The sequence below is a fragment of the Mandrillus leucophaeus genome, unplaced genomic scaffold (genome assembly GCF_000951045.1).
Source record: "Mandrillus leucophaeus isolate KB7577 unplaced genomic scaffold, Mleu.le_1.0 Scaffold26, whole genome shotgun sequence".
Classification (NCBI taxonomy): Eukaryota; Metazoa; Chordata; class Mammalia; order Primates; family Cercopithecidae; genus Mandrillus; species Mandrillus leucophaeus.
The window spans coordinates 4260685-4273806 of NW_012102698.1; the positions used below are offsets into that span (position 1 = coordinate 4260685).

General features: G+C 50.1%; 1 protein-coding gene across 3 annotated transcripts in view; it reads left to right on the forward strand.

The window, feature by feature from the left end:
* Positions 1–13122, forward strand: part of TRMU (tRNA 5-methylaminomethyl-2-thiouridylate methyltransferase) — a 29398-nt gene that overhangs the window by 11671 nt on the left and 4605 nt on the right. For 2 of the 3 annotated variants that reach the window (XM_011984050.1, XM_011984051.1), the window contains exons 3-7: positions 3099–3205; positions 6200–6322; positions 9979–10151; positions 11761–11814; positions 11904–11970. In XM_011984050.1, coding sequence (XP_011839440.1) covers positions 3099–3205; positions 6200–6322; positions 9979–10151; positions 11761–11814; positions 11904–11970 — 524 coding nt within the window. The remainder of the gene's footprint in view (positions 1–3098; positions 3206–6199; positions 6323–9978; positions 10152–11760; positions 11815–11903; positions 11971–13122) is intronic. The other variant, XM_011984053.1, reaches the window with a different exon arrangement.

Here is a 13122-nt window from a genome sequence, read left to right on the forward strand (position 1 = left end):
CAGGATGGTCTCGATCTCCTGACCTTGTGATCCGCCCGTCTCGGCCTCCCAAAGTGCTGGGATTACAGGCTTGAGCCACCGCGCCCGGCCAATCAGCAGTAGTTTCAAGATCAAGGCTGGGTGGCTGGGGAAAGCCGGTTTAGGGGATTCCTCATGAGTACTGTAGAGTTTGAGGTGACAACAGGGAATCCAAGTGAGCTTACACTTCACCTGCTCGCACCGCTTTTTCAAAGTGTACGCGTGGACGTGGTTTTTGAAGTTTGGCTCAGCTGAGGCCAGATAGGAAGAGTGACTTGAATACTGTGGCAAATGAGGAGCAGTGCTGGGACTAAAACCCAGCTTTCCAGGCCAGTGCTTGCTGCCGGCTTCTGGCGCTGCTTGATAGGGACTGAAAGGAGGAGGCGATTCTTTTCCCATCTCTGGGGCTGCCCCCGAGCTCGCCCCAGGCTCCAGCCAGCCTGCCCTCTGCCCTCGCCCAGTACCAGCTGCCCGTGGAGGCACTGTCTTCCTGCCGAACACTCACTCCTCTAGTAGGGCTCTCCAGAAATTTCTTTCGTATTCTTTCATTCAAGACCCACTGGCCTTCACGGATCAGAGTCCAGATACGTTTTAGCTGCTGAGTCTTTTAAACTGCTGTCTCCCTCCCGAAGTGCAGGAAAGGCTTCTCTTCTTTCCAGTGAGAGAAGAGGCCAGGCCACTCCATTGTTTTTGCTAATGCCAAACGACACACCTTCCCGTCCGCTGTTTAGGAAAGGGTTAACAGTATGTCTTCAGAAACTGATTTAAATGTTCGACCTCTTCAATATTTATTGATGACTGTTACATAGAAAGCTTGTTGGGTCTAGGACATAGAGAGACACAGACTGTGCCTTAAGTAGTTTATAGTTTAATGAGCTTCCTGACAACTTTCTAATAATTAAAGCAAAGTGGAAAGAGTGTAATAATATCAAGTGTTGTTGCAAACGTGGAACAACATGAGCTTTTATGAACTTCTGGGGGAGCGAGAAGTAGGAAAACAGTTTGGTACCTGCTAACGTGGAAAACATCCAAGGAACCTCTGACCGTGTGCAGATCCATGATCTGTCTGCATAACACAACCCTCTTGATCAGCCTTGGTTTTTTTTTTTTAACCCTTGTTGATTAATAGAGAGTTTTAGGTTAAATGAAAAAAATCACTTATACCAAAAATACACCCATTTTTAAACACCCAAAATAGGTGTCATAACCCTCTTGAAGTGAATCCTCGAAGACTATGTAAGTCTTGCTGGTATCGTGGCATCTTTTTCCCACGCTCAGTCAGTCTGTTAGAGCAGAAATTCACTGAATTAGGATGGCCTGATCCACTTTAAGCACCCAAGAGGTTGCTTGTTCTCAGAAGTGTGTTTGTCATGCGAGGAAAGTATTTTTGGTATATTTTCCCAGTGGCGCAGCATCCCAGGCTGAGATTGCAGAATGGCTCATAGAGCCCTGGTGCGGGGAAACCTCTGACTGGTTTCTCCTCTGCTCTCACCATGGCAGGCATCCTGACAGAAGAAGGCTTCTGTGACAAAGGTGTGGGGGGTTGTCTCCATACACCAAGCCGTGGACACAACTGGGTGTCCTCTGATTCAGTTCCGATACCATCTACCTAGAGACAGTGCTGGATGCCAAAGGTTGGGGGTTCCGTCCCCAAGATGGACTCTCCCTCTACAGCAGTGGAAAGTGTGAGCCTGTAGAACTTACCACCCACTGGCTTCCCGTTGGGATTCCCGTAACTTCCTCTTTGGGTTCGATTATTAATAACTTGCTGGAGTGGTTCACAGAACTCAGAAAAACACATTTACCAGTTTATTATAAAGGATGTTGCAAAGGATACAGATGAAGAGTCGGGCCGGGTGAGGTATGGGGAAAGGGTATCCACACCCTCCCTCGGGCCACCCTCCAGGAGCCTCCACAAGTGTAGCTGTGCAGAAGCTCTCTGAACCCAGTACTCTTGGGTTTTTATGGAGGCTTCATGACGTCGCCATTCCTTCTCCCAGGATATAGAGTGGGACTCTCTGGGGAGGGTCTTAAGACCTACAGTCAGAAAGGTAGGTGCTTGTAATTCTAGCACTTTAGGAGGCTGGGGCAGGAGAATTGCTTGAGGCCTAGAGTTCAGTATCAGCCTGGGCACCATGGCAAGACCTCATCTCTACAAAGAAAGAAAAGGATGCAGTGGGCCGGGTGCGGTGGCTCACGCCTCTAATTCCAGCATTTTGGGAGGCTGAGGAGGGCAGATCACTTGAGGCCAGGAGTTGGAGACCAGACTGTCCAACATGGTGAAACCCCGTCTCTACTAAAAATACAAAAATTAGCCAGGCATGGTGCTGCACACCTGTAATCACAGCTACTCTGGAGGCTGAGGTGGGAGAATCGCTTGAACCCGGGAGGTGAAGGTTGCAGTGAGCTGAGATCACACCACTGCACTTCAGCCTGAATGACAGAGCAAGACTCCGTCTCAAAAAAAAAGAAAGATGCAGTGAAAGGAGGGCAGGAGGTCAGAGGCCTGTCCGTGAGGCCCGTCCCTGAGGCCCACCGCACCCAGCATGACAGCAAAGGACTAACGGGTGAGGTCAGAGGCCCATCCATGAGGCCCGTCCCTGAGGCCCACCGCACCTAGCATGACAACAAAACAGTAACAGGCTAAGGGAGTTGCAAGCCAGGAACTGTGGATGAAAGCCAATGTATAGTAGCATAGCACCACAGCCCTGCAGCGGAAGTCTAGAGGATTTCATTTCTACTGTCACTCAGGCATCTTCTCTTCCTCACCTAAGCCCTGCTGTGTTGGAGGAGTCCCAGAGGCAGGGGCACTCCCCACTCCTGACCCCATAGGCCCTGTGAGCCTGCACGGAGATGGTGGCTTCTGAGCCAGCAGAGAATAACACCTTGTCAGGTGGCCCATGCAGCAGGTTATAAACAAATGTTCGAAGACAGTGGCTTTATACTGAAGCTCTCCTGTTTTGCAGAAAATTACAGTTTTGGTATGACAAGGAGAAATTCTACATTAAGCAATTTAGTGAACTTTTTTTTTTTGAGGAATGTTTCACACTTGGAACTGAAGTCATTTTCTTTTATTCTAGTGATTTTTTGAATGAGTATGAAAAAGGAAGGACTCCCAATCCTGACATAGTTTGCAACAAGCACATCAAATTCAGTTGCTTTTTTCATTATGCTGTGGATAATCTTGGTAAGTAATTTGGGTTTAAAACTTCTTTTTTTTTTAGAGACAGGGTCTCACTCTGTCACCCAGGCTGGATTATAGTGGTGCGATCATGACTCACTGCAGCCTTGACCTCCTGGGCTCAAGAGATTCTCCCACCCCAGGCTCCTGAGTAGCCTGCATCACAGGCGTGCCACCATCGTGGCTAATTTTTTGTGGAGATGGTGTCACAACTGTATTGCCCAGGCTGTTCTCAGATTCCTGGCCTCAAGCAATCCTCCTGACTTGGCCTCCCAAAGTACTGGGATTCCAGGCGTTAGCCTCTGTGCCTAGCCAGTTTCTTCTTATGGAAACTCCTGATACTGAATAGCTTGCGTAGACCACCTCTTGATGTCTGTGGCTATGATTTATGAATTTTAGGTTCTTTTTCCTGTTGCCTGCCATTGGAGTCACCATAACGAGTTTCTGACGTTCTGGCTCGGGCTTCTTGGTTTGCTGTGTTCCACTGCAGCTCACCCTGCTGTGTGTGGCTACGAGATACCATTGTAAGCCAGGGGCCCAGTAGCGTCGGCGCTTTTAGCAATGATGTAGCTGAGGCTTGCAGACTCAGTATACGAGCAACCTAAAGCTGAGTTGATGATGATCATGAAAGTTTATGGAGTTAGGAATAAAATGCCTACAAAAACAGAAAAATCAAAAAGAAAAATCTTAAATTTCAACCCTGGGCTAACACCAAAAACATGAAACTCAATAGAGATAAATGCAGTTTGCTAACTAGGTTCACTCATTCTCCTAGTACAAGATTGGAAAGACCTAGCTTGGTTGCCATTGAATATGCAGAAAATCTGGGGGATTTGGGTGCCCCCAGGCTGACTGAGCCAGTAGTGTGATGTCTTTTGTCAAAGTCAGCACAGACTGAGCTCACCCTGATGATCAGAGAATGTCTGGGAAGGAGTGACGCGTCCACCATGGTCTGTCCTGGTTAGACCGTGTCCGTTATTCAGGAAAAGAGTGACAGACTGATAGAATGTGAATTGATTTTTATTTTCAGGGTATCCAGAAATATGTCCTCCCTGAACTGTTGAGATTACTTTGGGTCATAGTGGCAGTGGTCAAGTGTGTGAGTTAGGATGACATTCTTTGTGTGACCAGAGGACAGAGTTAGGACTGGCAGGAGAAAGAGTTCCCTGGGGTGGAGGCGCAGGCAGCTGTTCAGGAATGGAAGCACTGAGCGCTCTGTCACAAAAGCTTTTTAGGGAGCCCCTAGGTGACTGGCTGTCAGGCACGCTGTGGAAGGAACTGCTGTAGTGAATATTTCCACACCTGGATGAAAGGCATGAACCATGCAACACAGGATGACAGGACATGACACCCGGACTTCTGAACTCACCGCACTTCTCAGGGGCATCCTGCACTTTTTCTAGTATCAGGGCTGTTCTTTAAGGACATAGATTTAAAGTGGATTGTTTTCTCTATGAGAAACTCAGTCAAGATGAGATCATGTGTTTCTGAAGTGCCTTTTTCAGGTCGTTAATATGCAGCAGTTAATTCTTGCTGTGTCTTCTGTTTACAGTGAGCTAGTGTGGTTGGTTAAGGATGGAATCCATTTTGCTGCACCTTTCATAAAAGTCTCTCCCAAACTAAGTATCTGTAATTTTTTCTTTTTTTGAGATGGAGTCTCACTCTGTCACCCAGGCTGGTGTGCAGTGGTGCGATCCCAGCTCACTGCAACCTCCACCTCCTGAGTTCAAGCAATTCTCCTGCCTCAGCCTCCCAAGTAACTGGGATTACAGGTGCCCACCAACATGTCTAGCTGATTTTTGTACTTTTTTTGTAGAGATGGGATTTCAGCATATTGGCCAGGCTGGTCTCAAACTCCTGATCTCAAGTGATCCACCCACATCGGCCTCCTAAAAGTGCTGGGATGACAGGCATGAGCCGCCGCACCTGGCCCAAATATCTGGAATTTTTACACAATGAAAAGGTTCTGGACTCGTATGCACCTTCTTAGGCTCTTTGGCTTTGTGTAATATGAAAAGAAGAAACAGTGTGCGTACGGTTCTTCACTCTGATGAAAACAGTACATATTTATTACAGAAAATTTAAAAGAGGAGAAATGACGCCTACAATTTCACTCTCAGAATCAAAGGAATAGACCTGAGACTTTTCTTCAGTTGTTTCTCTACAGTAAAAACAGTGGAATCATGGTGTTACATCCTCACCCTGCTGAACAGTGCCAGGCGTTTTCCTGTGTTAATAAACATTCTCCGTAAGGACCCCCGTTGTTACGGCAGTGCATTGTCATTCACTTCACATTCTCCCAGTGGTGAACATTTGGGTCCATTTTGGTGCTTATTTATTTATTTATTTATTTTATTTTATTTATTTTCTGAGACAGCATCTTACTCTGTTGCCCAGACTAGAGTGTTGTGGTGCAATCTCAGCTTCCTGCAGCCTCGACTTCCCAGGTTGAAGCAATCCTCCCACCTCAGCCTCCCAAGAGGCTGGGACTACAGGTGTGCACCACCACGCCCGGCTAACTTTTGTATTTTTTGTAAAGATGGGATTTCACCAGCCCAGGCTGGTCTTGAACTCCTGAGCACAAGCAATCATCTGCCCGCCTTGGCCTCCCAGAATGCTAGGATGACAGGCATGAGCCACTGCGCCTGGCCTCCCTTAGTATTATAACAAACCCTGAAATATTTTGTATTTAAATCTTTCTGTGCATTTCATACAGTTTCCTTAAGCTAGAAGTTAACTTTGGAAAGGCTCTTAAAAGTGCAGTAACACTTCAAGTAGCAAGATTGTATCAGCTTCAGAGTCCAAGGCTGCTTGTTTGATGGAATTGGATGTGTGCCTCTGTTCCCTGGGATCTCCATGTTTGGGGGCAAGGTGGATTGCGCAGCCCGTCAGCCTAAAGACTTGGGGTCTGTACTCTTCTTTTGTGCCTTGGTTTATGCTGATCAAGGCCTGCAAGTTTTGAGTCTAAAACCTGATCCTTGTGTTCTAAAAACCTCACAGGGGCAGATGCCATTGCCACAGGCCACTACGCAAGAACTTCACTGGAAGATGAAGAAGTCTTTCAGCAGAAGCACATTAAGAGGCCAGAAGGGCTTTTCCGAAATCGGTTTGAAGTTAGGAATGGTAAGTTAAAGTGCCCAGATCAGAGCTGAATTCTTGTGAATAGAGTGAAATCTTTTGAGGAATGACAGTGGGTTGTGCCTGAGGATCACGGCCACCCCTCCCTCTGTGCTCCAGAGTAGCTTGTATGGGATTCACATTTGAAAAGGTGCGGTTACCAAGAGGGCACTTGCCCTCAGGGCCTGTGATTGGGTAGTAAGAGATGTCCCTGCTGGCTATGGTGAGGGCTGGTGGAAAATGACATCAGATATTGATAATCCAGCTCTAGACACTGTGCATTGGTGATTTGAATGTTCCAAAAATATTTGGGTAAATATTTGACAGTGATAATTGGGGTGCTGTCAGTCTAGCCAAGGCCCTGTACTTAGCAATAAGTTCTCAAGGGCATGCGGTTCAGGCAGACTTTTAATGTGCTGTGAGCACAGGATCTGCTGTGGATCGCATAGGCTCAGCAGTCAGGCTTTGTAGCCATATGTGTGTTAGGGAGCCAGGTTTCACCTTTCTAGAAAAAAGTCAATAGCAGACAGAGAGCTGGGAAGCTGCTGGCTTGCTCTGGTGTACATGTGTATGTAGAAAAGAGGAATTCCCTGCATTGTTGAGTGAAAAACCAAGTGGAGCTCAGAGCTGTGTTTCTGCAGGGAGCATCCATCAGTGTAGGACCCCTGTAGGGCAGCATTGCTCCTCTGTCCAGAAATTCAGATGTTGGAGGGAGCCTTGTCCTGCCATCTAGGGAACAGGGGTCTCTGGGACTGGGGCTGGGGCAGGGCTTTACATGCACACATTTCTTTTTTAAATTTTTATTTTTTTTTGAGATAAGGTCTCTGTCAACAAGGCTAGAGGACAGTGGCCCAATCTTGGCTCACTGCAGCCTCCACCTCCTGGGCTCAAGTGATCCTCCCACCTGAGTCCCACCAAGTAGCTGGGACCAGAGGTGTACCCCACCACGCTTGGCTAACTTTTTCATTTTTTTGGAGAGATGAGGTCTCGCTATGTTGTCCATGCTGGTCTTGAACTCCTGGGCTTAAGCGATCCTCCCACGTTGGCCTCTCAAAGTGTTGGGATTACAGGTGTGAGCCACCAAGCCTGGCCTCACACATTTCACATCGCCCCTCTTAGCAGTCCATGAGGTGTGTGCTCTCATCCCGTTTCACAGATGAGGAAACCGAGGCCTGGATGAAGCCACCTGACCTAGGTATCTCGGGCGGCAGAGCTGGATTGCAGTGCACTTCTGCTCACTCTCCAGCCCCTGCTGTTTCTGCTGGGTCAGGCCCCAGCTGAGTTCTTTCCTCAGCGTTGCTGAGCCTATCCTGAAGGCTGCAGCGATGGGGCAGGGCTGTGCTTGGTCAAGGGAGCCCTGAGTGTGCCAACAGTCGTCTGCTACCCTCTGTTCCCTCCTCTCCTTCCTTCCTTATGCCAGAGGGTGATCAGGTAACTGTACTAACTTGAGCCCAGAGAATAGCAGCCCACTCCCCTAAGACAGCCCCCCATTTCAGGAAGACATGGGTTTGAATGCAGAGTCCTGCTACTTGGGAACTCCGGGGTGGAATTCACCAAGTAATTGTGCATTTATGGGACCTGAGGAAATGGAGGGTTAATTTCCATGTTGAATAGATGTGTCTGCTTACCTCCTAGAACACTGTGTGCCTTGCAGAGCCATCGACCTTTATTATAGGCCACGTGCCCTAGGAGATGTCTGATAGTACTGATGGATGCATTTTGTTGAGTGTGTTTGGCGTGTGGGAGTTCTGATGATGCCACAATGTTTTGGCCTTCACTTGGTTTGGTAGGCACACTCAAGGTTTCCATTTCATTCTTCTTCAGTTGCCCTGGCTTGGCCTGGGTCTCTGGGGAGAGCACCTGTAGGGGCAGTGGAGGGCTTGGGCTCAGGGTTGGTCAGCACCTGAGACTGGCGCTCCTAGGCCCGGCCTGTGACTAGACCGATTTTCCCCCGCACAGCGTCCTACCACCGGCCTGGCAGAGCCAGCACGGGCGCCGGCTGGTCAGTGAGGCTCGAGCACAGGCAGCCTCCTCCAAATGTTGTTCATTCCTTTCTGTGCTTTTCCTCTACAGTAGTTCAGTTAGGGTCACCAGCTTGCTTTTTTGAAAATCATAGATTTTTAGTTTGTTTTAAAATGACTCAGAACTAGAAGAAAATGCAAATGGCTCCTAGTTTTCTGAGGCTACATGCAGTGTTTGACTGCAGTTAGTTTGGGATTGAAAGTGGACTCTGAGGCCAGTTGCGGTGGCTCATGCCTGGCTCATGCCTGTAATCCCAGCACTTTGGGAAGCCAAGGCAGGCGCAGATCACGAGGTCAGGAGTTTGACCAGCCTGGCCAACATGGTGAAACCGCGTCTCTACTACAAATACCAAAAAATAATGAGCTGGGCGTGGTGGCACGTGCCTGTAGTCCCAGCTACTCTGGAGGCTGAGACAGGAGAATCACTTGAACCCAGGAGGTGGAGATTGCGGTGAGCAAGATGCACCACTGCACTCCAGCCTGGGCGACAGAGCGAGACTCCATCTCAAGAAAGAAAATAAAAAGTGGACTCTGGAAAGCGCCCTGCTTCCGTGGCGACTGGTTGGTTGAACTTAGTCTCGCTTGTCGCTCAGTTCTGCTGTTTGTACCTGCCAAGTAAGGGAGTGGGACTTGGGAGGCTGGGCAGCCTGCATTCGCGCCGCCTCCACCTGCATCACTTTGGGCGAGTCATGTATAATGAACCGGGCTGGTTCCAGTTTCCCCTCTGTAACGTGAGGAGAATTCTCCCTCTCATGGCTAACGTGGGTATCAGCAGATGGACAGCCCTAGCTACAGTGTGTATGCTGTACGCGTGGCTCTGCCAAGCCAGGAAGGGTACGTGTGCTGTCTGACCGTTATGGCATGTGGCGTGCTCTGAGTGTAACTCGAAAGGAGAAGTTCATGAGAAAGATTGAAAGAAGCCAGAAAACTGACATTCGTCTTAGTTTTTTGCCATTGATCATTGAACTTGAAAGTGGAGAACTGGACAGTTCTGAGCCAGGTTTACTCACACCTCTGCTCCATTGCCTTAAGGCCAGAAATGGCTCTTTACAATCACATAGGGAATGTCGGAGGAACTGCAGGGGCACCTAACAGATGTCAGCTGAGACTCTAAGCAAAAAATGTTTTTACCAAGAAAGCTAATGTGTTCACAGGTAGAACGCTGCTGGTGCTGGCCCAGCAGTGAACCTGGAAAGTGTAGAGTTCTTGAAACCACCGTGGCACGAACACATCCTGTGGTTGTTGGAAGAAACCACAGCTGACGCTGTCAGTAGAATTTTCTACAAGCGGCTAGCTTACTCCATTTTCCAAGATTTGGCTGAATTTATTTTAGGTGTTTTTTTTTTTTTTTTTTTCATCACTTCAGAACATTTTTTCATGTGATGTTTCATCTTTGAAAATATTATATTCTGAAATATGAGCTGGAATAATTTGTCATATAAAATCCTTGTTTTTTTGGAGGTACAAATTTTTCTTACATTAACCCAGTGGCGGTCTTTTCCCTAGTAGTTGCTATTGAATGTTGTTGTCTGCTTCTGACAGGCTAGGGATAGTCTGTCTAAGGGAACAGAAGGACATTGTTGAAAGTGAAGTATCATTATTTTTATTCCTGCAACGTCTTTTGTTCTTTATTCTTGGCAGCGGTAAAACTCCTCCAGGCAGCTGACAGCTTTAAAGACCAGACCTTCTTTCTCAGCCAGGTTTCCCAGGATGCCCTGAGGAGAACCATCTTCCCTCTGGGGGGATTAACAAAAGAGTTTGTAAAGAAAATCGCTGCTGAGAATAGACTTCATCATGTGCTTCAGAAGAAAGAGGTATGAGTGAGCAGTTTCCTTTGATTAGTGCCTGTTTCCCTTTCCCGACTGCACGGCCGCGGAGCAGCTGGGCCTGTGGGTCCGGTACCACTTCCCCTTCTCCAGGACCTAACATCAAAGGCCCACCTTGGAGCAATAGATGGAGGAGTTTGCTCAGGCGCACGGTACAGGGCTCTGCTGACATCCGGGAGCAGCCTACAGGAGACTCCTTGCTTTTTTCCTCTCCTCTGACCCTTGTGATAGGCAGCTTTCCCCGCCGCCTTCGCAGCTGGTGGGGTGCTCTTAGGATGGCCTGCCTGCCAGGTGAGTGCCAGGCAGTGTGACGCAGCACCGAGACCCCTGGAGGGGCAGGTGCTTTGCCACCGTCTGCACGCTGATGTGCCCTGTCATCTACTCGCCTGGCACAGACTCGTTCGGTGCCGTTTGTTCCAGGCGCTGTGCTGCTGGGCCTCGAGGATATGGTGACGTGCACAGAGTTCCATCTTTGCCTCCATGGAGCTCACCCGCGAGTGGGGGACACAGACAGGAGGCCAATCAGTGTAAACCTAGAAAATGTCTACGGAGGGAGGTGGAGGACCCTGGGCGGGAAGCACCAGTGGGGTCTGAGAGTAGGAAATGGAGATGCCAAAAACGGCCTCAAAAGAAGTTACATGGAACCTGAGACCTGCAGGATGAGGGGATCCAGTGTCCCAGAGAGGGCTGGGAAAGTCCAGATGAGGGAATGGCAGTGCAAAGGCCTTGAGGCAAGGAGAAGCCAGGAGGATGGCATGGGGGTGCCTGCGTGTGGCCCCAGCTCCTCGGTAGGATCGAGTGCACCCAGGAGCGTGAGGACACCCTGGGCAACATAGCGAAACTTGTCTCAAAAAGAGAGCATTGGCGGAACTAGGATGAAGTCCGTGGGAGGAACTTGGGGATGGAGGGCGAGGGCGCTGTGGGATGAGCCTCACCTCTTCCGGGGCTGGTGCGGTGGGAGCTGTCGCTCCTTCTTGTCTCTTCCTGGCAATGGAACGGCCATACCTTTCATCAGAGTCATCTTCCCTGAAGAGCACGCCCACCCCCGTTCTCCTCTCTAGTCTTCCGTTTCCAGCGTTGCTCTGTGGTGGGAGCTGCAGGGATGGAGGGGCAGTCTTGAGAGACACAAACCCGAGAGTAAATGATGCAGCCCCTGCTGGGGCCACGGTGGAGAGCGCACGCCGCCCAGGCTCCCCAGCTGGGGCAGATGTACTTGAGGAAGGCACCTCTCCTCTGACTCCCCTGGAGCCCTACCCTGAGGCCTTAGCTTCAGGCCTGGCTTTTCTGCTTTCTGCCCCTCCTCTGGTCCCTGTCTCTCCCCAGGTCCTTCTTTCTTCCGCGGGGCAGCTGGTGTGAGGTTCTGCCTCGCGGGGTCAGACCCTGCAGGCTGAGACAGTGAGGTGTCCTCTAAGGTCCTGGCCTTGTGTGCGCCGGCTGTGATTGGCGGCCAAGGGTGCTGGTGGGCAGCCGGGCCCTTACCCTGGAAGCAAGGTGGGGGGTGAGGCCGGGAAGCCCCAGGGCCCGCTCAGGATGTCTGGGTACAGTGTGGGCCACCCCCACTTCTGGTCCTCTCACTGCTGCCATCTTCTCATTTCAGAGCATGGGTATGTGTTTCATCGGGAAGAGGAATTTTGAACATTTCCTTCTTCAGGTCAGTGCTGGTCTTTGACACAAAGCGATGGGGCTGCATGTCTGCCCTGGGCCTGGATCTCCGTCGATAATGAAATGTTTGTTTTCCAGTATTTGCAGCCTCGACCTGGTCACTTTATTTCCATAGAAGACAATAAGGTTCTGGGAACACATAAAGGTGAGGTGCAGACTCTGCCACTTGTCAACTGAAATGCCTGGAGCTGTGGGGTTTCAGCTCTGGGAGACTAGACCAGGGTGCCCGTCGTCCCTTTCACTTGGCTGGTGAATCGTAGAAGGCTCTGTGGGGTGGCCGGGGGTAGGCAGGCATGGCCTAGGGTGGAACAGTTGCCTTGATGAGGGCTTGCATTTCAAGATGTGGCCTCAGCTGAAATGCTGGAGTTCATGAAAAGCGCACCTCTGACTTGGAAGGACTATACTCTGTGAGTTACGTATCAAATCCCTGTAAAAAGAATGATTTCCTTACTGTGTAAGGAAAATGTTAAACTACACAAAACTCCACTCTGATTCAGGGAGTGAGGTGGACGTCACGGCATGATCTGAATGATTAAGGACCACATGCAGTGATGGGATCAGGCGTCCCGCGCTGGCTGGGGTGCTGCTGGCTCACGTGCAGACCCTTACTGCGGTGAGGCCTGCATGAGCTTATGCTGTGCCTGGTGTCAGGGGACAGGCTCTGAGTTAGTCAGCAGTGTGCAGTCTTGTTGTGGGGACAGAGTGCAGCCATTGTTGGGTTAGTACAGTGGCGGGGATGTGCCAGCCAGCGTGATGATCAGGCAAGTCTTGACGCAGCGCAGGCCTGAGCTGTGGGACTGGCCAGGGGAGCGGGTGTAGGTGGTGCCTCGCGGCGAATTGCACTTGGAGATCTTCCACCTCTTGTGGAAGGGAGAGGGCAAGCTGAGCCGGGGCTAGGCGTTCCTGAGACAGGTTGAGGTAACAGCCTTGCCTTGGACAGAACTGCAAGGCAGAACTGCCCATGTATCTGCCAGTCCTGGCCCCAGCAGGAGCCAGTTGGATGACTCATGGTTTCTACCTGCAGTTCAGTTCACTGAAGAAGGCTGCCGGCCTAGGCCACGTGGTAAATCCCATGAGGTTCTCTCTGCCTGTGTGCACCACGGCAGGGGAGGGAGGCAGTGAGTTTGCCATCTGCTCTGTGACATTGTGAGGGTGCACAGAGGGGCTGGGGGTAGCCCTGATGCAGTTACTGCTAATATGAGATGGACACTGTTAAGACACGCAGCTATGTCATGGGCTCAGCAAGAAGGGCCCCTGGCATCACACACAGCACCCAGCCACATCCTGGGCCTAGAGT